This window comes from Physeter macrocephalus, chromosome 19 (assembly GCF_002837175.3).
Source record: "Physeter macrocephalus isolate SW-GA chromosome 19, ASM283717v5, whole genome shotgun sequence".
Taxonomy (NCBI): domain Eukaryota; kingdom Metazoa; phylum Chordata; class Mammalia; order Artiodactyla; family Physeteridae; genus Physeter; species Physeter macrocephalus.
Window position 1 is genome coordinate 63156 of NC_041232.1, and position 27902 is coordinate 91057.

The following is a 27902-nucleotide window of genomic DNA, read 5'->3' on the forward strand; positions in this document are numbered from 1 at the left end:
GTGGGGCCTGAGGGGAGGAGCTCAGATGGCGAGTCGGGGCCTGAGGGAGGAGCTCAGAGGGAGGAGGGCGGGGCTTGGGCCGGGCGCTAGCCTTGGCGCTGCACTGGCTAGAGCGCGGGTCGGCCCCGCCGAGGCTGTTGGGGCTCCGACGGGTGGCCCTCTCCCTCAGGGCGGAGGCCGTCTTCGATCCTTCGGACACCAGTCTCGGTAGGTCCCTCGTCACATACTTGCTTGAGAGGCTATTTTCAGTGGGGCCTTGTCTGTGGCAGGCACCGTCCTAGGCCCTGGAGGAGCTAGGGCGGCCGTCAGGAACCGGACCCACAGCAGGTGAAAATGCGCGGCCATCAGTCTCTCAGCAGTGAGAGGAACTTGTGATCCCAGACGAGGTGGAGTAGCGGGAAACGAGGGAAAATGTGTGAGATACTGTGGCCGGTTAAGTCGTGTGGGCTCTGCCTGGGGGGAGGAGGGAGGGTTTTTTTCCGGTTCGGGTTCGAGTAGGCGAACGTGACCGTAGCTGAGATCCACACAGCACAGGCTTTATTCAGTGGCCAAAGAACGGAGAAGCGGGAACTGAGTTCACGGGTCAACTTCTGCCCGCCTGGCCGTGTCACCGGAGGGTAGGTTCTTGTTTCCTCAGAGAATTCAGAGCCCCACACGGAGGCGAAGCGAGGGTTTACTGAGCGACCGCACGCTGTCGGGAGGGAGAGCTGGCTGCTCGGGTGAGCAGCTGCCCTGAGTTTCCTACCGCGAGTTGGTTATATGGGGCGCGGAAACAGCTGGAAAGAATATTACAGGGCGAGACTCAGGGGAGACTTCTGTCGATCTCATTTCCCTTCTCCGCCTCCCCAAGGACGGGGGAGTTTTGGTCCTCTTTGGTCTTTTCAGGTCTGTCGTGGCCTCAGGTGCAGGATGGGTACTGCCCCGGTCACAGTGTTAATTCTGTTGTAATGAGGTCATAATGAGCAGAAGGTTACTTTCCGACGACGCTGGAGGCTCCTGCCTTTCTTGTTTGCCTCTAGGACCCCTGTGGTCACAAGATGTATGGTTTCCTGTCAGACTCTCATGCCTCCCTTCTCTGCTCTTATCTGGCCAACTGCCTGCTCTAACACTGGCCCCCTCAAGGAGTTTGGACCCTTAAAATCTTTTAACGGTCAAAGGGTCAATGGTCCGTCTTCTGAAGCTGCTTCAAGCCGAGCAGAGGCATTGTCCCTACCTGTGGGGTCCAGACCACCTTGCCATCTGTCAGAGATAGGGGTATCGGGGTCATTGGCAGAAGCAGGGATGGAGAGTGGGGAGTGGTGGTGGGGGGGCGGCCTGCAACCCTGTCCAGGTGATGTTGATAGTCCCCATCTTCATGTGGGCTGGGTTGAAATCCCTGGCGTACCATCATCTGCAGGTGAAACTGTTGTAATCTGGAGGAAACAAACTTAACACGCAGGTTAAAAAGGCAGGGGCCAAAAATCAGTAAAAGTACTATTGCGATCAGAGGTCCAAGTAGGGGTAGGAACCAGGGGTATGTAATACCCCTCTGACTACAGTCCCAATGGAGTCGGCGCTGGGGTTACCCTTTCCAAAAATGTATAGCCATTGAGCCTGTTTATATACCTTTTGGATATCTTCTTCCATCTGGCCAGTGGCGTTGATGTAGGTGCAACACGTTTTATTGATTATTGTGCATACCCCTCCCTTCTAAGCTAGGAGATAACCCAAGGCCAGTCTTTTACCATCACCACATTTGCTAGGGAGTTAAGGGAGGTTGAGAGTCTGGAGAGTGCATTCCCCGTGCTCCTGGCCAGAGTAGGTAGAGTAACTGACAGGTTACTAAGCGTTGCCTTGTGGTATGCAAAGCTTCCCTGGGGGACCACCAAGCCAATAGTAGCTCCAATTCCTGCCAGGAGGAGGCCAATCGCACGCTGGAGCCAGGGATGGGGAATGGAGATATTTATATGGATATTACCCCAGGGGCTAAAAAGGCGAGTGTGTAGGATCCCATGGTTAATCTTTTATGTATGCATTGGTAGCCCATGGCTCAGAGGAGACTCACATAGATGAGACCCTGCAGCCTTCCTTTTGGGTGGCCACAAATTATGAGGTGTCCCCTTGGAGCACATAGCCATGTCTGGGATCTGTTTTCCTGAAGAAGCTGGCTCTGCCAGGTGAGGTTAGGATTCATTGAGCAGGTGCAGCTGGGGCTAAGTGGCCCTCCTCGGATCCCCACCTCAGGCAAGTGGGTCTTATATGGGGGAAGAGGTTCCTCTTCATGTGAGGCAGTCACGTTATATTTTGTGAATGGAGGAGGTAGAGTGCCCCCTTTCCAGCTTCCAAAACGGAGGTAGGTCGTGGACTCCCGGGATCCCAGGGATGCCAGACATATCCAATAGGTAGAATTCTGTGTCTCATCTAGCTCTGTTGAGGTCACTTCAGGTGTGCCCCTTTTGCATTTGTATCTTTGAATAGACCTTCAACATATGGGTTGTGTCCTACCCCTAAAGATGGCTGTCAGATCATGCAATCTTGAAAGTTTGAAGATATGATCCCTGTGTGTTTTAGGAAAAGGCTGGGTTCTTTCAGTCAAGTTAATGCAAATGACTGAGGACAGGTTAAAGCATGTCCAATTGACCGTGGAGAGAAGCTCTTCTGTGGGTGGGTCCCAAGACCAATTGGACTGGTTAAGAGTATAGAGGGAGGTGTTGGCCGAGGCTGGGTAGAAGATGGGCCACCCCGGGGCCTCATGGGGGTTGGCGTGGCAGACCCAGCAGTTAGTAAGGTTTTCATTTTTTCCTATGGTGGAGGAAATTTGTACTATGGAGTTGCCGCTCCATACCCCTTGTGCAGATATCCACAGGAGGGAGAGAAATTTTAGGGTGAATAATGGCTTCATGGTGGCGGTGGCGAGCTAAAAGTGAACAGTTTCTTTAAACCCAGCATGGACAGAGGAGTTCTTCCCTGGCAGGGGTGGTTAAGTGAACTGGTAAAATGTAAGTAAGAGAATAATAGCAAAAATGGTAAGAGTCCAACCCACCAAATCATTTTACGTATCTGCCAACGATGTCTGTCCTTTGAGTATATATTCAACTTCTTGGTTTTTAAATAGGAGCCTCAGGACTTTGGTAGGCTCACAGGTCCAGTTGGAGGTGTCTTCCTGTTCATAGCCAGGGTCCTGTTTGGACTTAAGAGGAACTGGTTTGATTTGGGACAGGTGAACCCAATTGTTGATCCCTTGTAATTTAACTGCAGTAGGGGTGCTGAGAAGGACCTAGTAAGGGCCCCTCCACTTGGGCAGTAATTGATCAGAGGGGGACCCTTCTCTCCATGTTTTTAGGAGGACAAAATCTCCCAGCTGAACATGAATGGGGTCAGTTTCCTGGCTGGGGGCCTGATTTCAATATTCTGAAATCGCCTTTTGGACCAGTCCCAGATTAATTAGGTACTTAATAAGCTCACTGGTTTCAGTATCCACCAAAATGTCAGAGGATAAAAAGGGCCTACCATAAGTCATTTCAGACAGGCTGATCCCTAGCCCCATTTTAGGTGCCCCCCTGATTCTCAAGAGGGCTATAGGTAAAAATTTTGTCCAAGGTTCTAATGTCTCTTGACAAAGTTTAGCCAGGATTCTTTTTAAAGTTTGATTTGCCCTTTCTACCTTCCCTGATGGTTGAGGCCTCCAGGCAGTATGGAGGCGGTAGCAAATGCCTAGGGCAGTAGAGATTTGTTGGGTAACCCTAGCCACAAAAGAGGGACCGTTATCACTTTGTAAAGACCGTGGAAGTCCAAACAGGAATTATTTCCTTTAGTAATGCCTTAATTACCTCCTGAGCTCTCTCAGTCTTCGTTGAAGGCTTCCACCCATCTGGTAAAAGTGTCAATAAAGACCAGAAGGTATTTATATCCCTGGGAGGATGGCATCTGGGTAAAGTCTATTTGCCAGTTCTCCTCTTCTTTGGATGGGCTGGAGGAGAGGCAGAGGCCTTAGTTTTCCCCCTGGGTTATTATGGTAACGTATATTACAGACCTCTGTGACCTCTAGGCTAGTCTGAGAAAGGCCCATGCCAGAGAAGACTTTTTCCACCAGGCTAGTCAAAGCATCCCACCCCAGATAAGAGAAGTCATAGAATGATTTTTAAATATTCCACTGTAATGCTCTGGACAGCATTATTGTTTGTTCCTTAATCCACAGCCATTGGGGCCCTCTTGGTATCCCCTAGTTCAGGCCCACTCTATTTCCTTGATTGTGTACAGGGGTGACAACAAAGTGGGCTGGGGGTTGATTATGAGGGAGTAAGGTGGCCTGAGCTGAAGGTGTTTTTTCGTTTTTGCTTTTTGAATTTTTTTTTTTTTTTCCGGTACGTGGGCCTCTCACTGTTGTGGCCTCTCCCGTTGCGGAGCGCAGGCTCCGGACGCACAGGCTCAGCGGCCACGGCTCACGGGCCCAGCCGCTCCGCAGCATGTGGGATCTTCCCGGACTGGGGCACGAACCTGTGTCCCCTGCATCGGCAGGCGGGCTCTCAACCACTGCGCCACCAGGGAAGCCCTGCTTTTTGAATTTTATTGACGTATAGTTGATTTACAATGTTGTATTTCTGCTGTACAGCAAAGTGACTCGGTTATACAAATATATGCATTCTTTTTCATATTCTTTTCCATTATGGTTTATCATAGGATATTGAATATGGTTCCCTGTGCTATACAGTAGGACCTTGTTGTTTATCCATTGTATATATAATAGTTTGCGTCTGCTAATCCCAGACTCCCAACCCTTCCCTCCCCCACTCCCCTCCCCCTTGGCAGCCACAGGTCTCTTCTCTACATCTGTGCATATGTTTCTGTTTCATAGATATGTTCATTCTTGTCATATTTTAGATTCCACATATAAGTGGTATCATACGGTATTTGTCTTTTTCTTTCTGACTTACTTCGCTTAGTAGAATAATATCTAGGTCCATCCATGTTGCTGCAAATGGTATTATTTCATTCTTTTTTCTTGGCTGAGTAGTATTGCATTGTGTGTGTGTGTGTGTGTGTGTGTGTGTGTGTGTGTGTGTGTGTGTGTGTCACATCGACTTTATTATCCATTCATCTGTTGATGGACATTTAGATTGTTCCCATGTCTTGGCTGTTGTGAATAGTGCTGCTATAAACATAGGGGTGCATGTATCTTTTTGTATTATAGTTTTGTCCAGATATATGCCCAGGAGTGGGATTGCTGGATCATATGGCTACTCTATTTTTAGTTTTTTGAGGAACCTCCCTACTGTTTTCTATAGTGGCTGCACCAATTTACATTCCCACCAACAGCGTAAGAGGGTTCCCTTTTCCCCACACCCTCTCCAGCATTTATTATTTGTACACTTTTTGATGATGGCCATTCTGACTGGTGTGAGGTGGTGCCTCATTGTAGTTTTGATTTGCATTTCTCTAATAATTAGTGATGATGAGCATCTTTTCATGTGCCTATTGGCCTTCTGTATGTCTTCTTTGGAGAAATGTCTATTTAGGTCTTCTGCCTATTTTTTTTATTGGGTTGTTTGTTTCTGTGTTATTGAATTGTATGAGCTGTTTGTATATTTTGCAAATTAAGCCCTTGTTAGTCACATCATTTGCAAACATTTTCTGCCAGTCTGTAGGTTATCTTTTTTTTTTTTGCAGTACATGGGCCTCTCACTGTTGTGGCCTCTCCCGTTGCAGAGCACAGGCTCCGGATGCGCAGGCTCAGCGGCCATGGCTCACGGGCCCAGCCGCTCCGCGGCATGTGGGATCCTCCCGGACCGGGACACAAACCCATGTCCCCTGCATTGGCAGGCGGACTCTCAACCACTGAGCCACCAGGGAAGCCCCTCTAGGTTATCTTTTCATTTTGTTTATGCTTTCCTTTGCTGTGCAAAAGCTTTTAAGTTTGATTCGGTCCCATTTGTTTATTTTTGCTTTTATTTCTATTGCCTTGGGAGACCTGAGAAAACATCTGTATGATTTGTGCCAGAGAATGTTTTGCCTATGTTCTCTTCTAGGAGTTTTATGTTGTCATGTCTTATGTTTAAATCTTTAATCCATTTTGAGTTTATTTTTGTATATGGTGTATTCTAACTTCATTGATTTGCATGTGACTGTCCAACTTTCCCAACACCACTTGCTGAAGAGACTCTCTCTTTCCCATTGGATATTCTTGCCTCCTTTTTCGAAGATTAATTGACCATAGGTGTGTGGGTTTATTTCTGGGCTCTCTATTCTGTTCCATTGATCTGTACGTTTGTTTTTGTGCCAGTACCATGCTGCTTTGATTACTGTAGCTTTGTAGTATTGTCTGAAGTCTGGGAGGGTTGTGCCTCCTGCTTTGTTCTTTTTTCTCAGGATTGCTGTAGCAATAAATAAATAAATAAATTTATAAATTTCTGTGGTTTCCTATTTCTGTAGGCTGTCTTTTCATTTTGTTTATGGCTTCCTTTGATGTGCAAAAGCTTGTAAGGTTAATTAGGTCCTATTTGTTTATTTTTTGTTTTTATTTCTATTGTCTTGGGAGACTGACCTAAGAAAACATTGGTACGATTTATGTCAGAGAATGTTTTGCCTATGTTTCTCCTCTAGGAGTTTTATGGTGTCACATCTTACATTTAAGTTTTTGACCATTTTGAGTTTATTTCTGTTTATGGGGAAAGGGTGCGTTCTAACTTCATTGATTTACATGCGGCTGTATGACTTTCCCATTACCACTTGCTGAAGAGACTGTCTTTTTCCCATTGGGTATTCTTGCCTCCTTTGTCAAAGATTAATTAACCATAGGTGTGTGGGTTTATTTCTGGGCTGTCTATTCTGTTCCATTGATCCATATGTCTGTTTTTGTGCCAGTACCACTCTGTTTTTGTTTTGATTTTGAGAATAATACGTTAACTTTGCCATACAACTATATTGTAATGTCATTTTTAAATGTAAAGAAACAGATCCTTACAAGACCAAAATAACCCACAGTCCATGAGATTGGATTTTCCTTTTTTTTTTGTTTCAACAAATGTGCACCACGATGGTTCAACAATAAGGCAAATGCCATGAATATGAAAGCCGTAGTTTGCAATATACCACATCTAGAACCCAGGGGAGGTGAATTAGACACAAGTGGTACTCATTCTAATTAAACGATCAGGAAACATCATGACAAGTTGGTCTGCAGCATCAAAAGTGTCCTTTTAAGTGTCTTTTTTCTTAATGATCAGAGGTCCCACGTTGTCTCCAGTTTCTTCATTGTGTTTTGTGTGAGAGCCATCACAGAGTGGGAACTTCTTGGACCTCCAACAATGGCAGTACACAGCTTTATCTCCCAAATCCTCCATGTCAAAAGCATGTACTACCTTGGGGTTGTCTTTCTGGATGTGAGGGTTTACCATAGATTTGTTGCGATAATCTTTGACATAAAATCTTTTGTAAGCTAGATAACCAACTGCAGCTGTCCCAGCAGCAATGGTAACCACTGCAGTCCATTCAGCTCATATGCTGGAAGTCATACTCATGGCGCCATCGCTTGCAAGGATGTACACAAGACACTGAGCACTGACTGGCTCGAGCGGACAGCGGGAGTCAAGGTGCGACAGGCGTCTGTCCTAAGGGCGAACTGCAGGCTGCCAGTACCCCTCTGTTTTGATTACTGTAGCTTTGTAGTATTGTCTGAAGTCTGGGAGGGTTATGCCTCCTGCTTTGTTCTTTTTCCTCGGGATTGCTTTGGCAGTTTGGGTCTTTTATGATTCCATATAAATTTTAGGATTATTTGTTCTAGTTCTGTGAAAAATGTCAGGGGTTATTTGATAGGGATTGCGTTAAATCTGTAGATTGCTTTGGGTAGTATGGCCGTTTTTACAATATTAATTCTTCCAATCCAAGAGCATGGGATTCTTTCCATTTCTTTGAATCATCTTCAATTTCCTTTATTAATGTTTTTTAGTTCTCAGCATATGTCTTTCATCTCCTTGGTCAGGTTTATTCCTAAATATTTTATTTTTGGGGGTGTGATTTTAAGAGGTACCATTTTATTATATTCCCTTTCTGATATTTCATTGTTGGTGTAAAGAAATGCAATCGGTTTCTGTATGTTAATCTTGTATCCTGCTACCTTCTTCTATTCGTTTATCAGTTCTAGTAGTTTTTGTGTGGACTCTTTAGGGTTTTCTCTGTATATTATCATGTCATCTGCATATAATGACAATTTTATCTCTTCTCTACCATTTGAATACCTTTTATTTTTCTTTTCTGATTGCTGTGGCTAAAACTTCCAGTACTATGTTGAATAGAAGAGGTAAGAGTGGTCATCCTTGTCTTGTTCCAGATTTTAGCGGGAAGGCTTTCAGCTTTTCACTGTTGAGTATTATATTGGCCATTGGTTTGTCATAACTAGCTTTTATTATGTTGAGATATGTTCTTTCTATACCTTCTTTCAAAAGGGTTTTTATTATGAATGGATGTGGAATTTTATTGAATGCTTTTCCTGCATCTATTGAGATGATTGTTGTTTTTGTCTTTTCTTTTGTTGATGTGGTGTATCACATTGATTGATTTGCATGTGTTGAACCATCCTTGTGACCAACTTGGTCATGGTGTATGATCTTTATGTGTTGTTGGATTCAGTTTGCTAATATTTTTTTTATATGAAAAATTTCAAATATACAAACTAAATATCAAAATCAATAAAACTGTACTGTTTTAACACCTTTATAAAATAATTACTAAGTCCCAGAACTTTAGATTAAAACCTTGGCTTTAGATAAAAACGTGGTTCCAGATTTTTAGATTTCATGGAGCAGTTAAAAAAAAAAAAAAGTGGGGGCCAATATAGGGCTGCCAACTTTTAATTTTGCCAAGAATATTGAAAGCAACTAATACTACTATCAATGCCATTTCACAAAAGGATACTTCAATACCACAAAAGTTGGTATAATCATGTAATAAAAATTAAATTCAAGTTGATGACCTTCTGTCAACCTTTTTATTTTTCCTTTAGGGATGCTGAAATTTTAGTCTTGGCTTAGAATTGGGGAACAATGCCTAAAATGCCATTTTGTCCAACCATTTCAATTAAAAGGCTAAGAGGTGAGTGGCTTTGCCTGACATTAGTTAGTGTTAAAATCGGGGAGGAAAAGCAGAGCTTCTGACAACTAGTAGAATAAAATACTGTCACAGATACCCAAGTATTGAATATGTGGATAATTAGGAACCTTAACCAATGTTTATCTTAAAACAAAATCATTCATAACTAATACAAAATCAAATAAACCCACCTACTCTGTAGAAAGACTTGGTATACATGACTGCAACTGTTACAATTTGTCAAGGAAAACAACCCCAAGTCATAAACTATCATAATATAACCCATGTCATAAATGATATAATCCAAACTGTGAGCTTTGAATTCTCCAAAATGTTGTGTTCTCAATTACATAGTCTATAATAAATGCTTAATAAATGTCTGCATGAACAGGAGTATGTCACTCTAAACTTATCACTGCAAAACAAGTTTCTTCATGACATTAGAAACTTCTCAACCTGGCACAAAATCTTACTGCAGAAATCACTGAAACATAAATGATACAGAGAAAAAAAGATGGTGATGGTGTTGGGGAGCCCCACTTGCCTGATCTCTCTATCAAACGAAAAAGCAATTAGAAGATTTAGGGTATTTAAGTGAGAACAGTAATTGTACACAATGATTTTTGTGTAAAAACATCTCACATTAACTTAACCACTCCTACTTTACTTTTTAGGTTAACTAGTAACATGAAAAGGTTTTCATATCCTAAAGGAATTCTAGTTCAAAAGCATGTAATAGAATTTTAGCATGACCGTGGGACTACATTTATCTAATTATCCTGGAGAATCAAAATGCTACAGATCTGCATTTCACAATAAGGTGACAATTTCCAATTTTACCATAATCATAGTCACCCACCTACACCATTGAAAGTAGTTTTGAGAATTGGCACTAGTTTTTTTGTTTTTTCTCCCACTAGCTATAAAAATGCATGACTCATAATAATTTCAAATTCAAAATTAAGAATACAGCTTAGTGTGTTAAAAGGATGTCCCCTCTCCCTGTTTTTTTTGGCTGTACCACGTGGCTCATGGGATCCTAGTTCCCCCACCAGGGATCGAACCTGGGACCCTGGCATTGAGTGTGGAGTCCCAACCACTGGACTGGGCAATTCCCTCAAAGAATGTCCTTTTATCTGTAACTTTGGGAGTTCATAGATGTATTTTTCTTTAAAACAATTAACCTTTAAAAGCATGATGCTCTCTATTGCTGACCCAATCATACTTATTTGAAAAAGGAGGAAGAGGCATGAAAAAATTCATCCTAAGAATCTTATAGGTAGAATCAGGGTTTGTAGTACTTGAGATTTTGTGCTTAGGATGTGCCTTAAAGACAAGTTCAACTAAGTCATGTGGACTACTTAAAAACTGGTACACACAATTTTGAGATCAACTTTATCTACTATAATACACAAAACCATACATTAAAAACATATCAATGATCATACTTAATATAGGAACACTGATGTTTTAGTTGCACTGATTCCTGTTACTTCCAAAGTAATTCTGGATCCTACCAAGTAGAAAAATGATTGACTACGACTGAGAATTCAAGTGTCTGCAAAGAAATGAGAATGTTTACCTGTTACCTTTGTCAATTTCAAATTATGTCTGCTATATTACGTATATATTTTTCCTTCTAACCCATGAAATCCAAAAACCTAATTTCTCTTAAAAAATATATTAACTACTCCTGTCTTAACTCTTTTATTGCTCCTAATTATTTTTAGTTTTCATATTTTTTTCTGAATCAGCAATGAAATGCAATGTTTCTGGTCTGAAGAAAGTTTCTTTGAAGAATATTACATAAACACTTGTCTTCAAATTTTTGCTTTTAAGATTATACAGTTTAAAAGAGGATGTCATTCTTATTTTTCTCCCCAAAACAGTTTCTTTACTAGAATTAATCATGTGCCTGATTATCAAGAATGAGGAAATAAAAATCTTCACATGCCTCTGATCTACCCTCACGACTACTATTTCTGTTAAGGATGTGTGGCTCTGCGTACAGGAGACTTGATATTACGTGTTCCAATTCCTTCAGTGTCCCCAATTCAAGTGTTTGCCACTCCTTGGCTAGAATTCTGGAACATTATTACATTTTAAGACATCCTTCATGACAACTTTAAATCTCATATCACTTTGATCTAAATTTCCACTACTGGTTTCTTTAATGGATTAATTAAATATCCATGAAGATGAATACAAAGAAGTTACTGTCCCTTTATTATTGACCTGGCCCACTTATAATTAAGCAGAATTAACATTCAAAGTTCATTTTGATTGAAAACACAGAAGCTGTATTTTCTCAGTGTCATTACCACGTTCGAGAAGAATACCAAGGTCATAATAGATTTTTCCTAGATTGTTATTAAGAGATTACACGTAGTTTAATCACACCCAATTTACTTTGTTGGTTAACTAAGTAATATTAAATGGTGATAATTACAAGTACAATTACAAGTACAATCTGCACATACATGATTTTGAGAATAATTTAATACGTTAACTTCGCCATACAACAATATTGTAATGTCATTTTTAAATGTAAAGAAACGGATCCTTACAAGACCAAAATAACCCACAGTCCATGAGATTGGATTTTCCTTTTTTTTTTGTTTCAACAAATGTGCACCACAATGGTTCAACAAGTAAGGCAAATGCCGTGAATATGAAAGCTGTAGTTTGCAATATACCACATCTAGAACCCAGAGGGGGTGAATTAGACAAAAGTGGTACTCATTCTAATTAAACGATCAGGAAACATCATGACAAGTTGGTCTGCAGCATCAAAAGTGTCCATTTAAGTGTCTTTTTTCTTAATGATCAGAGGTCCCACGTTGTCTCCAGTTTCTTCATTGTGTTTTGTGTGAGAGCCATCACAGAGTGGGAACTTCTTGGACCTCCAACAATGGCAGTACACAGCTTTATCTCCCAAATCCTCCATGTCAAAAGCATGTACTACCTTGGGGTTGTCTTTCTGGATGTGAGGGTTTACCATAGATTTGTTGCGATAATCTTTGACATAAAATCTTTTGTAAGCTAGATAACCAACTGCAGCTGTCCCAGCAGCAATGGTAACCACTGCAGTCCATTCAGCTCATATGCTGGAAGTCATACTCATGGCGCCATCGCTTGCAAGGATGTACACAAGACACTGAGCACTGACTGGCTCGAGCGGACAGCGGGAGTCAAGGTGCGACAGGCGTCTGTCCTAAGGGCGAACTGCAGGCTGCCAGTACCCCTCTGTTTTGATTACTGTAGCTTTGTAGTATTGTCTGAAGTCTGGGAGGGTTATGCCTCCTGCTTTGTTCTTTTTCCTCGGGATTGCTTTGGCAGTTTGGGTCTTTTATGATTCCATATAAATTTTAGGATTATTTGTTCTAGTTCTGTGAAAAATGTCAGGGGTTATTTGATAGGGATTGCGTTAAATCTGTAGATTGCTTTGGGTAGTATGGCCGTTTTTACAATATTAATTCTTCCAATCCAAGAGCATGGGATTCTTTCCATTTCTTTGAATCATCTTCAATTTCCTTTATTAATGTTTTTTAGTTCTCAGCATATGTCTTTCATCTCCTTGGTCAGGTTTATTCCTAAATATTTTATTTTTGGGGGTGTGATTTTAAGAGGTACCATTTTATTATATTCCCTTTCTGATATTTCATTGTTGGTGTAAAGAAATGCAATCGGTTTCTGTATGTTAATCTTGTATCCTGCTACCTTCTTCTATTCGTTTATCAGTTCTAGTAGTTTTTGTGTGGACTCTTTAGGGTTTTCTCTGTATATTATCATGTCATCTGCATATAATGACAATTTTATCTCTTCTCTACCATTTGAATACCTTTTATTTTTCTTTTCTGATTGCTGTGGCTAAAACTTCCAGTACTATGTTGAATAGAAGAGGTAAGAGTGGTCATCCTTGTCTTGTTCCAGATTTTAGCGGGAAGGCTTTCAGCTTTTCACTGTTGAGTATTATATTGGCCATTGGTTTGTCATAACTAGCTTTTATTATGTTGAGATATGTTCTTTCTATACCTTCTTTCAAAAGGGTTTTTATTATGAATGGATGTGGAATTTTATTGAATGCTTTTCCTGCATCTATTGAGATGATTGTTGTTTTTGTCTTTTCTTTTGTTGATGTGGTGTATCACATTGATTGATTTGCATGTGTTGAACCATCCTTGTGACCAACTTGGTCATGGTGTATGATCTTTATGTGTTGTTGGATTCAGTTTGCTAATATTTTTTTTTGAGAATTTTTGCATCTATTTTCATCAAAGATATTGACCTGTGATTTTCCTTTTTGGTGGTATCTTTTGGTATCTTTTGTGTGGTTTTGGTATCAGGGTGATGGTGGCTTCATAGAATGTCTTTGGGAGTGTTCCTTTCTATTCAGTTTTTGGAAGAGTTTGAGAAGGATCTGTATAAGTTGTTCTTTGTATGTTTGGTAGAATTCACCTGTGAAACCATCTGGTCCTCGACTTTTGTTTGTAGGGAATTTTTATTTTTTATTTTTATTTATTTTTAAAATGTATTATTTTTTAAAATTTATTTTATTTATTTTGTTTTTGGCTGCATTGGGTCTTCACTGCTGCATGCGGGCTTTCTCAAGTTGCAGCGAGCAGGGGCTACTCTTCATTGTGGTGAGTGGGCTTCTCATTGGGTGGCTCTCTTTGTTGTGGAACACAATCTCTAGGCATGTGGGCTTCAGTAGTTGTGGCACGCGGGCTTCAGTAGTTGTGGCACACGGGCGTCAGTAGTTGTGGCTCGTGGGCTCAGTACTTGTGGCTCATGACAGCTTCTTTTATGATTTGAAGATCTTGGATCATTGTATATTCCCCATTTGGTTTGAGAACATGTAGGATTGGAGTATTACAAGGAGATTGGCATGGCAACAAAAGCCCATATTTGATGAATTTTGAGATCAGGGATTGGAGGCCTCATCAAGCCTCTGGTTTTGTGGAGTACTGATGCTTGGAAGGGAAGTTATTAGCCTCCTTTAAGGTGATTTTCACAGGAGTGGCAATCTTTGCCTGTCATTAGATTTCCTGGTCCCAGACCTGTGGGTGTATGAGTTCTTTAATTTCTGGGGAAATATTTTGAGCAGGACTGTCCATGTCTTGTATAATGCATAGTCTAGCCAAAAATAGGTCTTGGTTTTGGTTTTCAGGGACAGTAAGAGTCACTTACTCAGGGAGAGAAAGATTTGGAAGAATGAAATCTCTTCCTAATAATGGGCTGGGGCATTCAGGCATGACCAGAAACTTGTGAGTTATAAGAGTCTTTCCCCAGGTGCAAATTAGAGGGGTGGTGAAATGTTTTCATTTTGGCCTTCCTTCTCCCCCAACAATAGAGCAGGTTTTGGGGGCCAGGGGCCTAGCGTGAGAAGTCAGGACAGAGTAAGTGGCTCCTGTGTCTAGTAGAAACTGGACAACCTGCCATGTCATTGGTCACCTGTGGTTCCTCCCATGTGATAATGACTTTCTTCTTGGGAGGTCCCAGGTCCCATCTATCAACCACTGCCATGACTGGCAAGGGGGAGGAATTTCCCCACTCTCTTTGGAGCTGAGGGCATTCCCTTCTCCAGTGGCCCATCTTCTTACAGAGTGGGCATGGTGTCTTGGGTGGAGGCTGGAACCTGTTTTCTGGGCATTCCTTGCTCCAGTGTTTGGGGCTCCCACAGTTAAAACAGGCTCCTTTACCTGGCGGGGGTCTTCTGGGAGTGCCTTTGGGGTGACCAGGAGCTGAGTTAGGTCCTGCCATGATGGCTGCCAGAAGCTTGGCTTGCTAATGGTCCCTTAAGTCATGCTGTTCCTTCCTTTCCTCCTCAGCCTGGTCTCTGTTGTTAAAGACACTGAAGCCCATATCAATAAGAAGGTTGCAAGGGGTTTGGGGGCCCCATGGCAAGCTTTTGACAGATGTTGGGGGCTGACAAGCTAATGAAATGGGTTGCAAGTACAATGTGTCCCTCAGAAGTGTTTGGGTCAACAGTCATATACTTTTAGAGGGCATCTACCAGCCTGGCCTGAAATAGGGCTGGATTTTTGTCCTGACCTTGAGTGATCTCTTTAAACTTTAATCTCTTTAACCATCATAAATGACAGGTTTAATTATGTATAGCTTCATCCCTTCAATGAGGCAAAAGATCATGTGGTCTCTTTTAGGGATACCAGTTTAGCCTGGCTGATACTCCCAATTGGGAGCAACCAGCGGCACTGCCATCATGCCCACAGGATAATGATTGGGTGGGGCAGCATGTAATCCATCAACATATGCTTGAGCCTCTGCCCAAATGTAGGTGTTTTCCTCAGGGGTGCAGCAGTGGGAGATGGCAACATTCAGGTCCTTCTAAGTGAGGTTAAAGGAGAAATTTAGTCCCTAGAGTTCTTCAGTGAATCAGCTAGGGTCCTTCAAGAATGGGTGTAAGCGGGTGCAACACTGGTTAAGGCTGGACAAAGAAAAGAGCGCAGGCTCAGTAGTTGTGGTGCACAGGCTTAGTTGCTCTGCGGCACGTGGGATCTTCTGGGAACAGGGCTCGAACCCGTGTACCCTGCAGGCGGATTCTTGACCACTGCACCACCAGGGAAGTCCCTGTATCATATTTTAGATTCTACATATACGTGATATCATATTATATATATACATATATATATATATATATATATCACATCTTCTTTATCCATTCATCTGTCAGTGGACATTTAGGTTTGTGTGTGTGTGTGATATGATACTACGTTTTTATTTTATTTATTTAATTAAAAATATCTTTATTGGAGTATAACTGCTTTACAATGTTGTGTTAGTTGCTGCTGTACAACAAAGTGAATCAGCTATATGTATACATATATCCCCATGTCCCCTCCCTCTTGAGCCTCCCTCCCGCCCTCCCTATCCCACCCCTCTAAGTGGTGACAAAGCACCGAGCTGATCTCCCTGTGCTATGTAGCAGCTTCCCACTAGCCATCCATTTTACATTTGGTAGTGTATATATGTCAGTGCTACTCTCACTTCATCCCAGCTTCCGCTTCCCACCCTGTGACCTCAAGTCTGTTCTCTACGTCTGCGTCTCTATTCCTGCCCTGCCACTAGGTTCATCATTACCGTTTTTTCAGATTCCATATATGTGTGTTAGCATGCGGTATTTTTCTCTTTCTGACTTAACTTCACTCTGTATGACAGACTCTAGGTCCATCCACCTCATTACAAATAACTCAATTTCATTCCTTTTTATGGCTGAGTAATATTCCATTGTATATATGTGCCACATCTTCTTTATCCATTCATCTGTCAATGGACATTTAGGTGGGTTCCATGGCCTGGCTATTGTATATAGTGCTTCAATGAATATTGCAGTACCTGTGTCTTTTTGAATTATGGTTTTTTCAGGGTATATGCCCAGTAGTGGGATTTCTGGGTCATATGGTAGTTCTATTTTTAGTTTTTTAAGGAACCTCCATACTGTTCTCCATAGTGACTGTATCAGTTTACATTCCCACCAACAGTGCAGGAGGGTTCCCTTTTCTCCACACCCTCTCCAGCATTTATTGTTTGTAGATTTTTTGATGATGGCCATTCTGACCGATGTGAGGTGATACCTCATTGTGGTTTTGATTTGCATTTCTCTATGTTTCCATGTCTTGACTATTGTAAATAGCACTGCTATGAACATAGGGGTGCATGTATCTTTAATTTTAATTTCATTTTTTTTTTTTGGCTGTGCAATGTGGCATGCAGGATCTTAGTTCCCCAACCAGGGATTGAACCTGTGCCCTTGCAATGGAAGTGCTGATTCTTAACCACTGGACCACCAGAGAAGTCCTTGCTTGTATCTTTTAGAATTATAGTTTTGAATGAGTATATGCCCAGGAGTGGGATTGCTGGATCATATGGCAACTCTATTTTTAGTTTTTTTGAGGAACCTCCCTACTGTTTTCCATAGTGGCTGCACCAATTTACGTTACCACCAGCAGTGTAAGAGAGTCCCCTTTTCTCCCCACCCTCTCCAGCATTTATTGCTTGTAGACCTTTTTTCTTTTTTAAAATAAATTTATTTTTATTTTTTGGCTGTGTCTTTGTTGCTGCATGCGGGCTTTCTCTAGTTGTGGCGAGCGGGGCTACTCCTTGTTGCGGTGCACGGGCTTCTCATTGTGGTGGCTTCTCTTGTTGCAGAGCATGGGCTCTAGGCACACAGGATTCAGTAGTTGTGGCACGCGGGCTCACTAGTTTTGGCTCACGGGCTCTAGAGTGCAGGCTCAGTAGTTGTGGCTCATGGGCTTAGTTGCTCCGTGGCATGTGGGATCTTCCCAGACCAGGGCTCGAACCTGTGTCCCCTGCACTGGCAGGCGGATTCTTAACCACTGAGCCACCAGGGAAGCCCTGTTTGTAGACTTTTTAATGATGGCCATTCTGACTGGTGTGAGGTGGTACCTCATTATGGTTTTGATTTGCATTTCTCTAATGATTAGTGATGTTGAGCATCTTTTCATGTGCCTATTGGCCATCTGTATGTCTTCTTTGCAGAAATGTCTATTTCGGTCTTCTGCCCTTTTATTTTATTTATTTATTTTTTTGTGTGTGGTACGCGGGCCTCTCACTGTTGTGGCCTCTCCCGTTGCGGAGCACAGGCTCCCGGACGCGCAGGCTCAGCAGCCATGGCTCACGGGCCCAGCCGCTCCGCAGCATGTGGGATCTTCCCGGACCGGGGCACGAACCCGCGTCCCCTGCATCGGCAGGCGGACTCTCAACCACTGCGCCACCAGGGAAGCCCTCTGCCCTTTTATTGATTGAGTTGTTTGTTTTTTATTGTTGTTGAATTGTATGAGCTGTTTGTATGTTTTGGAAATCAATCCCTGTCGGTTGCATCGTTTGCAAATATTTTCTCCCATTTTGTAGGTTGTCTTTTCATTTTGTTTATGGTTTCCTTTGCTGTGAAGGAGCTTGTGAGGTTGATTAGGTCCCATTTGTTTATTTTTGTTTTTATTTCTATTGTCTTGGGAGACTTACCTAAGAAAATATTGGTACATTTTATGTCAGAGAATGTTTTGCCTATGATCTTTTCTAGGAGTTTCATGGTGTCATGTCTTATGTTTAAGTCTTTAAGCCATTTTGAGTTTATTTTTGTGCATAGTGTGAGGGTGTGTTCTAATTTCATTGATTTATACGCAGCTGTCCAACTTTCCCAACACCACTTGCTGAAGAGACTGCCTTTTTCCGCTTTTTATATTCTTGCCTCCTTTTTTGAAGATTAATTGATTGTAGGTGTGTGGGTTTATTTCTGGGCTCTCTGTTCTGTTCCATTGACCCATGTATCTGTTTTTGTGCCAGTACCACTCTGTTTCAATTACTGTAGCTTTGTAGTATTTTCTGAAGTCTGGGAGGGTTATGCCTTCTGCTTTGTTCTTTTTTCCTGATTTTTTTTTTTTTTTTTTTTTTGCGGTACGTGGGCCTCTCACTGTTGTGGCCTCTCCCATTGAGGAGCACAGGCTCCAGACGCGCAGGCTCAGCGGCCATGGCTCACAGGCCCAGCCGCTCCGCGGCATGTGGGATCTTCCCGGACCGGGGCACGAACCCGCGTCCCCTGCATCGGCAGGCAGACTCTCAACCACTGCACCACCAGGGAAGCCCTCCTGCTTTGTTCTTTTTCTTCAGGATTGCTTTAGCAATTCTGAGTCTTTTATGGTTCCATATAAATTTTAGGATTATTTGTTCTAGTTCTGTGAAAAATGTCATAGGTGATTTGATAAGGATCACATTAAATCTGTAGATTGCCCCCAACATACATACTTGAAACCCCAACTTCCAATGTGACTGTATTTGGAGATAATGCAATATCCCTTATGAATATACATGCAAAAATCCTCAACAAAATACTAGCAAACCAAAGCCAAAATCATATTTGAAGGATTATACATCATGACCAAGTGGGATTTACCTCAGAATGTCAGGTTGGTTCAACATAAGAAAAGCAATCAATGTAATACATCACGTTAATAGAATGATTTTTTTAAAATCACATGATCGCTCCCACAGTATGGCTGGCGACATTAGCTAGCGCTCGCTCTACTCTCCCTAACGGGGAAACAGTGGACTACAAGAGATTGAGCTGTATCTGCCTCTATTTCCAGCAGACTCACGTTCAACTTTCGCTCACCAAAAAAAAAAAAAAGCCGGGAAAATTTTATTAACCCTTTTTTGTTTTTTTTGGATTTTTTTGCGGTACGCAGGCCTCTCACTGTTGTGGCCTCTCCCGTTGGGGAGCACAGGCTCCGGACACGCAGGGTCAGCGGCCATGGCTCTACGGGCCCAGCCGCTCCGCGGCATGTGGGATCTTCCCGGACCAGGGCACGAACCCGTGTGCCCTGCATTGGCAGGTGCACTCTCAACCACTGTGCCACCAGGGAAGCCCTAACCCTTTTTAAAAAAAAGTTAATATAAAATTATAGCAAAAAAGGAACCTGAACTTTAGTAACACAGCTGGAACAATCCGCAGTGGCGGCAGCAGCAGCGGGAGAAGATATTTAATTTAGTTGATTTTCTGTGGTTGTTGGTTGTTCACTAGTCTCACGGTGATGGAAGCTGCACATTTTTTCGAAGGGACCGAGAAGCTGCTGGAGGTTTGGTTCTCCAGGCAGCAACCCGACGCAAACCAAGGATCTGGGGATATTTGTACCATCCCAGGATCCGAGTGGGACATACTTTTGAAGGATGTGCAATGTTCAATCATAAGTGTGACAAAAACTGACAAGCAGGAAACTTATGTACTCAGTGAGAGTAGCATGTTTGTCTCTAAGAGATGTTTCATTTTGAAGACATGTGCTACCACCCTCTTGCTGAAAGCACTGGTTCCCCTGTTGAAACTTGCTAGGGATTACAGTGGGTTTGACTCAATTAAAAGCTTCTTTTATTCTCATAAGAATTTCATGAAGCCTTCTCACCAAGGGTACCCACACCAGAATTTCCAGGAAGAAATAGAGTTTCTTAATGCAATTTTCCCAAATGGAGCAGCATATTGTATGGGACGCATGAATTCTGATTGTTGGTACTTGTGTACTTCGGATTTCCCAGAGAGTCAGGTAATCAATCAGCCAGATCAAACCCTGGAAATTCTGATGAGTGAGCTTGACCCAGCAGTTATGGAGCAGTTCTACATGAAAGATGGTGTTACTGCAAAGGATGTCACTCGTGAGAGTGGAATTCGTGACCTGATACCAGGTTCTGTCATTGATGCCACACTGTTCAGTCCTTGTGGGTATTCAATGAATGGAATGAAATCGGTTGGAACTTATTGGACTATTCACATCAGAATCAGAATTTTCTTATGTTAGCTTTGAAACAAACTTAACTCAGACCTCTTATGATGACCTGATCAGGAAAGTTGTGGAAGTCTTCAAGCCAGGAAAATTTGTGACCACCCTATTTGTAAATCAGAGTTCTAAATGTTGCACAGTGCTTTCTTCACCCCAGAATATTGAAGGTTTTAAACATCTTGATTGCCAGAGTGCTATGTTCAATGATTACAATTTTGTTTTTACCAGTTTTGCTAAGAAGCAGCAACAACAGCAGAGTTGATTAAGAAAAATGAAGACAAAACACAAAAAGAGAACACACATAGAAGAAGGTGGTGGCTGCTTTTTAGATATTGATACCAAGGGCCATGCTTTCCATAACCACCACCTTGTAGTTGCAGAAAGCCCTAGATGTAATGATAGTGTAATCATTTTGAATTGTATGCATTATTATATCAAGGAGTTAGATATCTTGCATGAATGCTCTCTTCTGTGTTTAGGCATCCTATGCCACCCTTGCTGTGAAATTGAAGTGCATGTAGAAAAAACCTTTTACTATATGAAACTTTACAACACTTGTGAAGACAACTCAATTTGGTTTATGCACAGTGTAATATTTCTCCAGGTATCATCCAGAATTCCCCACAGACAAGGCTTTCATCCTCATTAGGTGTTGGCCTCAGCCTAGCCATCTGGGACTGTTCTATTAAATTGCTACCAGGATTTTGCATCCAGTTACCTCCACTTTCTAGAACATATTCTCTACTAATGTTATTGAAACCAGTTTCTACTTCATACAGATGTTTTTGCAGCACCAATCAAAGTTCTTCTTCCACGAGTCGAGTCCTCTACGAAAATGACTGCAGTTATCCATTTTGTGTATTACTATCTCACTGCTTCCTATACTCGTGTGACTTTAATTGATTCATTCCTCACCATGGTGTCTCCCTCCCAACCACACCCCCTCCATAAAGCAATACACTGTTACACTGTGGGTTTACACTAACCTTATATCCTAGAGGGGGAATGGGGGGATGGACCCTGGGCTTAATTTTCTTTTAAGGTCAAGGGAGTTTGGCATTTTTCGTTACCATGAGCTCTTTTGGAATAAGCTGGTGTTGATTAGCAAAGAAGGTGTAGATTGATACTAGGGAATATTGGCAGAATTGTATGGAAACTGTATGCCATTCTGTGCCCCCCATTAAATGAGATTAGCTTCTCATGGGTACCATGTCTTTATTAACTTGCTAAGTAGTAGTATAAAAAAATTATCACTAAATTTGTTAGCAAGGAGATTTAAGATAAAGGTTGTGTTGGATTCAACAAGTCAAGTCAGCTCAGATGATTCACCTCAACTTTTACTTTCATAGCCATTTCCACTAATTTCTATTAATGATATGCCATAAACTTTGGTTCAAAGCGGAATCGATGTCTTTGCCATCTTGTGACTTAAAAAGTTCTGTGACTTTGTGATGCATGTGATAGTGTTCTGACGGTTCCTCTTACTGGTATTTCTTTCACCATGGAGTAACATCAAGTGATGAATGAGAACTGTTCAGGTTATTCAGACATACTACACAGTGAAGCAGAGTGCTATCCATAAAACATAACATACAAAATTCCAGAATGGTCAATGGGAAATGACTAGAAATACAGGCTTAAAAGAATTGGCATCTTTTAGCTGTATTTGCTAATACGGACATTTATTTAAGCAGCTGAGAAAAGAGCAAAGTTGACTCAATTTTGTATTTCTTCTTGTCCTCAAACAGTTTTTGATTCTTACTGGAATGATGCAGTGATGTTTTTGTTCCTTCCATATTTATAAATGAAACACTTTTTTTAAGCGTTTCTAAACATAAATTCTACTTGTTTTGAAATCAAGTGGTTGGAACACTTTTGACTTTTAAACATGTTGATTCAGAGCTTCATTGAAGAAGCTTTCAATCAGTGGATCAGTCCGATTCTGTAATTAGCGCACAGTACCTAATGTTTTGGTGTTATTATGAGGACCAATGCTCAAAGTGGATTTTGTTCTTGAACAGTGTCCCAGTAGATCTGATGAACATTTATTGGCTTGAGGTCTGATTCCCGCCCCCCACCCCCACCCCGGCCCAATAGATTTAAGATTTCCATTTAATGTTGAGAAACTGCACAAATTTGTATGGAACAAAGCCTAGAAAAATGAAAACTATAGATTGAATAGTAATCTAAATTAATCCTAGTGTGTATGATAGAGGAGGGAAAATTTTGGTGCCATAATTTCTCTCTTCATGGTGTTGGACTTAAATCAGTTGAAATGTATTTCTGCACAGTTTCTGTACCACATTTCTGTTTATATATTTTTTAAAATAGTATACATGACCAAATACTAGACATCTAAAATTTTTATAATTAATTGAGTAAATCAATATTTAATGATCATTTTTAAAGATTTATGGGAGTTGTAATAAAGATAAGATCTCTAAGCTCCTGGGAGAACAGATTTAAACATTTTTTTGTTAGTGGCTTCATACCTGAAGTTCAAAGGAAATCATCTGGGCTATATACCAGGATATCAAAGAGTAGAGAGGGTGTAAGTAGTAAGAATAAGAATGCTAGAGTTTGTAGCTAGAAAAGTGAAAAGTTTGAAGGTGGAATAATCTAACATTTATTATGAAATAGGCTCTTGATGGTGGGGTGGGGGCAGAGTGTAACTCATGGTTATTTCTATTAACTAGAACAGAGTTATAAGCTTTTGATCATTGTGCCATGCAGGTATATATCTCATCATCTGAGTTAAAAAGGGTTGATTGTAGAAAAGCGGGTTGTTACATATGTGTGCAATGCCTACAGCACCAGATTCTTTTACATGAACAGGTAACTGAGTTTGGCAGACACTTGGTGTTAATCAGATTCAGGGACATAATCTGAAAAATATGGTAAATGTGATATCACACTATGAAAGATAAAAGGCTTTTATTGTCCTAGCCAGATAACTCACCATTTTCTGGCTACCCACCTTCAAACTTGACATTCTCATCTACCCTTTTTGTCATAATGGAAGAAGTATTGGTCTTTTGGATTCTATCCACCCATTCCTACCTTCAGAGACTTTCTGAGTTCACTGCAAGCATGTCCACAGTTGATCACCATCAGTTTGTTTTACTTTTCTAGTTTCTTCCCACTTATGTTTGCTCCTTAGGGGCTACTTTATTAGTCCTTTATAGGGTGACAAGTGTCAATTCTTATCCCAAACTGAACTCTCTTCAGACTACTTCTTGCAATCTAGCATTTTCCTGAGTTGTTCAAACCAGAAACCTAGGATGAAATTGAGGCAGGGTCATAGAGATCTGTTATGTGACTAAGATTGGAAGAAAACCATTGGCAGTGTCAAGAGATGTCCAATATGCTGTTGGATATGTGAGCTAGGAGCCCATAAAAATACGTAGAGATTTGTAATTAAACATCTTAATTGGATGTATATTAAAAAAAATTGTACCTTGAACCTTCACACCCTAGCTTTGATAGTCCTCGATTCTGCTTTGGTACATTCATCTGTCCACTATACACACCTCTTATTAGGTAAGATTTATAAAATTGAAATACACAAATCTTAACTACAATTTTGAAAATGGATATTTTTAGCCCACAGCCATATCAAGACAAAGGAAGTTTCCCTTATACGCCCCCTAAGCAACAAAGCACTACCCCTACTTTAGTTGGTAGTTTAACTACTATCCATATTTTTTCACCATAGACTAGGGTTTCCCTCCCCCCCAGCTCTGAAACTAAATTGAATCACTTAATGCTTTCATTAGTATAAAGTTTTGAGAGGTTGAACCATGTATTTCTTTTTATTGCTGAGTAGTATTCCATTGTATGAATGTACCACAATTTGTTTAGCTATTCTCCTGTTAATGAACACTTTGTTTCCAATTTTGGGAAAATATGAATAAAGCTGCTATGAACATTTGCATATAAAAACAAAACAAAACAAAAAATCACATGATCATCTCAATTGATACAGAAAAGGCATTTGACAAAATCCAACACCATTTCATTAGAGAAAACACTTGGAATACTAGGGAAGTTAACTTTCTCAACATAATAAAGGATACTTGTGAAAAACCCACAGCTAACTTCTTACTCAATGGTGAAAGACTGAAATCTTTCCCTCTAAGATAACGAACAAGACAAGGATGCCCACTTTCACCACTACTATTTTTTTCTTTATAAATTTATTTATTTATTTATTTATGGCTGCATTGGGTCTTTGTGCGGGCTTTTCTCTAGTTGCAGTGAGCAGGGGCTACTCTTCGTTGAGGTGCACGGGCTTCTCGTTGCGGAGCATGGGCTGTAGGCGCACGGGCTTCGGTAGTTGTGGCACGTGGGCTCAGTAGTTGTGGCTTGTGGGCTCTAGAGCGCAGTTTCAGTAGTTGTGGTGCACGGGCTTAGTTGCTCCATGGCATGTGGGATCTTCTCGGACCAGAGCTTGAACCCGTGTCTCCTGCATTGGCAGGCGGATTCTTAACCACTGCGCCCCCAGGGAAGCCCTCACCACTACTATTTAACATTGTACTGGAAGTTCTAGCCAGATCAATTAGACAAGAAAAAGAAATATTAGGCATCCATATTGGAAAGGAAGAAGTAAAACTGTCTGTATACACACATGACATGATCCTAATTATAGAAAATCATAAACAATCCATTAAAAGTTACTAGAACTAATAAATTCAGCAAAGTTGATGATATTAAATAGGGAGTGAAAGTCAATCTCTCATTCTCACTGCTTAAAGGTAATTTTCTTAGAGTTTTTTTTTGGTGTGCTGTGTATGTGTCCGTACAGTTTACACATATTTACGAGCATATAAAGTATATTTTCATTTGAATGAAATTGTAGTTTATACACTTTGCTTTTCTGATTAACATATACTTTTGTATGTTAATAGCATATACTTCCACCCAGTTCTTTAATAAGCTTTCTGGTATTCTATGGGAAAAGTGTAACAATTTCTAACCAAGGGTCAGTTAGACTGCTTCCAATTCATTTGTATCTCAGATGCTACAATGAACATTATTATTGATGCATATACACACACACACACACACACACACACACACACACACACTTGCCAATATATATTCAGTGGATGATATCCCAGCAGAGAAATTGCTTGGTAAACATTATTACAAAAAATAAATAAATTACATGTGCTTGGGGGCTAGGACCCTGAGACTGCTCACGCGAAGCTGTGCTGCACAATTTGTCCACCAGGTGGCAGGAGAGGTCTATTAATCTATTAGTCTATTAAAGGCAACTGTGCATTGTGCATTCAGAAAACTTTCAAGTATCACAGGCTGGTCTGGATTTTTTTCCTCCTAAATGATGTTACTGTTGTTCATCTATAACAATGCTAATTATTTTCTATAAGGTGAAGCTGATGTGATATTTTCCATCTGTGGTGATGACTTGTGCTGCTGTTCCTGGTAACGTGCCTCAAGTAAAGGAATCTAAAGACACAATATTAATATCTCCTACATGACAACGAATAAGAGAATGAATTACAACATCAAACCCTAACAATGCAAGTTTCATGAATGACAATAGCAGAACATTTAGAATATTCCTAGTCACCACTTTACTTGGTAGTGATCAAACATTTTTCTAAAACTATTGGTCACAGTAGTGCACACAAATCATAAAGTTCCTAGATTTTTCCTAGTTGTATCTTCTCGAGAGAAAACTGATGATTGTTTTGGACACCAGACCCCTTGGTCATAAGCCATGTTTGCAATGCCAGAGGCATAATGGGAATTGGATAGAATTAAAGTGTCCAGAAACAGAAATAAGGAGCAAAAGTTAGACTACTTATTGTAGAGACTTACTTCAGGAATTGTATTTAAGGGTTGGGAAGAGGAATTAATTACATAGAAGCATATACCATAGAAAGTAAAAGGTCACAGAGATATACTGTTTTAATAAAACATGAGACTATCTTGGCTGTGTTGAGGTTCAGGATAGTTCTGACTCTGGTTAGAGAGCTGTCTCTGGATAACAATAATATTCCTACATAGGATCTTGGAAGATCTAGATGCTGATGGTGCCGGCTGGAATCCTGCCCTCCTGCCCTCTTGTTCTAACTGCATGGAGGGTTGAGGAATCCCTGTAAGTCAGATCTTCATGATCATTGTATTTCAGGATCAATTAAACATCAGAGCCTAATGAAGAATATCCATGACAGTGGGCAAGGAACGGCTCCAAAAGTTCTTCAAAACTCCTTACCTGCTGGGAGATTGATTTTCTCTCTAAATTAAAAAGCTATTCTGGTACAGCAGTTTTCAAACTTATTTATTTTTAGCAGCAGACTCTTGTAAAAGTGAAATTTTGACACCGAATCTCAATATATAACATGTGAATAGCTTAACAAAAAAGACTAGGACCACCGGTTGAAAAGCCTCTCAATTTACCCCACAGGTGACCCACGAAGGCACTAGGGTTTCCTAAACTCGACCAGGTGGCTCTGCAGTGGTGACAACAGATGGAGCCCCACCCACCCTGGCCAGCCTGCTCCCAGGTTCATGACGCCCTTGGAGTCATCCTTGACTCCCTGAACAAGCACTTATCTGGAGCTCACTGTTTGCCAGGTACCGGGACCGAGCGTGGGCACACAGAAATGAGCCAGGCCTGGTCCCATCCCAGAGCTCAGTCTAGTGCAGGACGCCTTTCCAAACTCCAGAGCGCTGTGATTGCCTCGGCTGCTCATTAACAATGCCTGTTCCTGGGCCTCACCCCAGAGATAACAATTCAAAAGCTAAGAGAGAGGTTGAGCCTAGACACCTGCTCCCTTAATAAGCATAATCTGGTGGGAGAGACAGAAACGCAAACTGGTGCAGTAATTCTAAAACAATGTGCTGAGAATAACGATGGAGGTATCGGGTGCAGCCGTAGGAGGGCGAGGGGGCCAAGGAGCACCCCAGGGCATGGCCAAACAGAGCTCTGGAGGGGGTGTGGCATGGTGTTGGGACACCGCTCTGAGGGCCAGCTAGGGAGCTATGCAGGAACCCGGAGAGGGTGGTGCTGGACAGAGCCAGGTCAGGAGTCAGCAGGGACGGTGACAGCAATACTAACCACAGTCATGTACTCTGTCCTCACTAATTCCCACAAGTCCCAAAGGACTTTTTGTTTTTTTTACTAGAGCGTTCCCATGTCAAGGATGATGATACTGACATTTGGAGAGGTTAGCAATTTGCAGAATGGGAGCCAGGACTGGAACCCAGGTTTGTTCCTCTTCAAACCCATGCCTTCAGCTACAACCATTAAATCGTATTGGCTCTTAAAGAATGCGGAAGAAGTAAGGGATTAAAACAATCTAGAAGAGGTAAATCCCAAAGGACTCGATGATTGTTTGGATGTAGGGGTCTGGGTCTAGCCTGGGGTGCCTGGGTGATGCCAGGGACCTGGGCAGTGAATCCTAGGAAAGGAGTCTGTTTAAGGTGGGAGATGTGTGGCCATGATGCATTTGAAGTAGGACCTAGAGAACACCACGTGGGGAACTGGACAGATGGGTAGGAATG

At 41.5% G+C, this 27902-nt stretch overlaps 2 protein-coding genes and 2 pseudogenes across 3 annotated transcripts in view; 2 read left to right on the forward strand and 2 right to left on the reverse strand.

Moving 5' to 3' along the window:
- The first annotated feature begins 90 nt into the window (after positions 1-90).
- Positions 91-27902, forward strand: part of PRELID3A (PRELI domain containing 3A) — a 125424-nt gene continuing 97612 nt past the window's right edge. For both annotated transcript variants that reach the window (XM_055080702.1, XM_055080709.1), the window contains exon 1: positions 91-207. The gene's annotated coding sequence lies outside the window, so the exon portion shown is untranslated. The remainder of the gene's footprint in view (positions 208-27902) is intronic.
- On the reverse strand, positions 7160-7591 carry LOC102995462 (CDGSH iron-sulfur domain-containing protein 1-like; annotated as a pseudogene).
- LOC129391598 (CDGSH iron-sulfur domain-containing protein 1-like) lies at positions 9398-12187 on the reverse strand (annotated as a pseudogene).
- Positions 19483-21355, forward strand: LOC114484457 (S-adenosylmethionine decarboxylase proenzyme-like). The gene is given in 2 exon segments (XM_055080699.1): positions 19483-20362; positions 20364-21355. Coding segments are annotated over 2 exon segments (999 nt in total). The 5' UTR covers positions 19483-19631; the 3' UTR covers positions 20632-21355.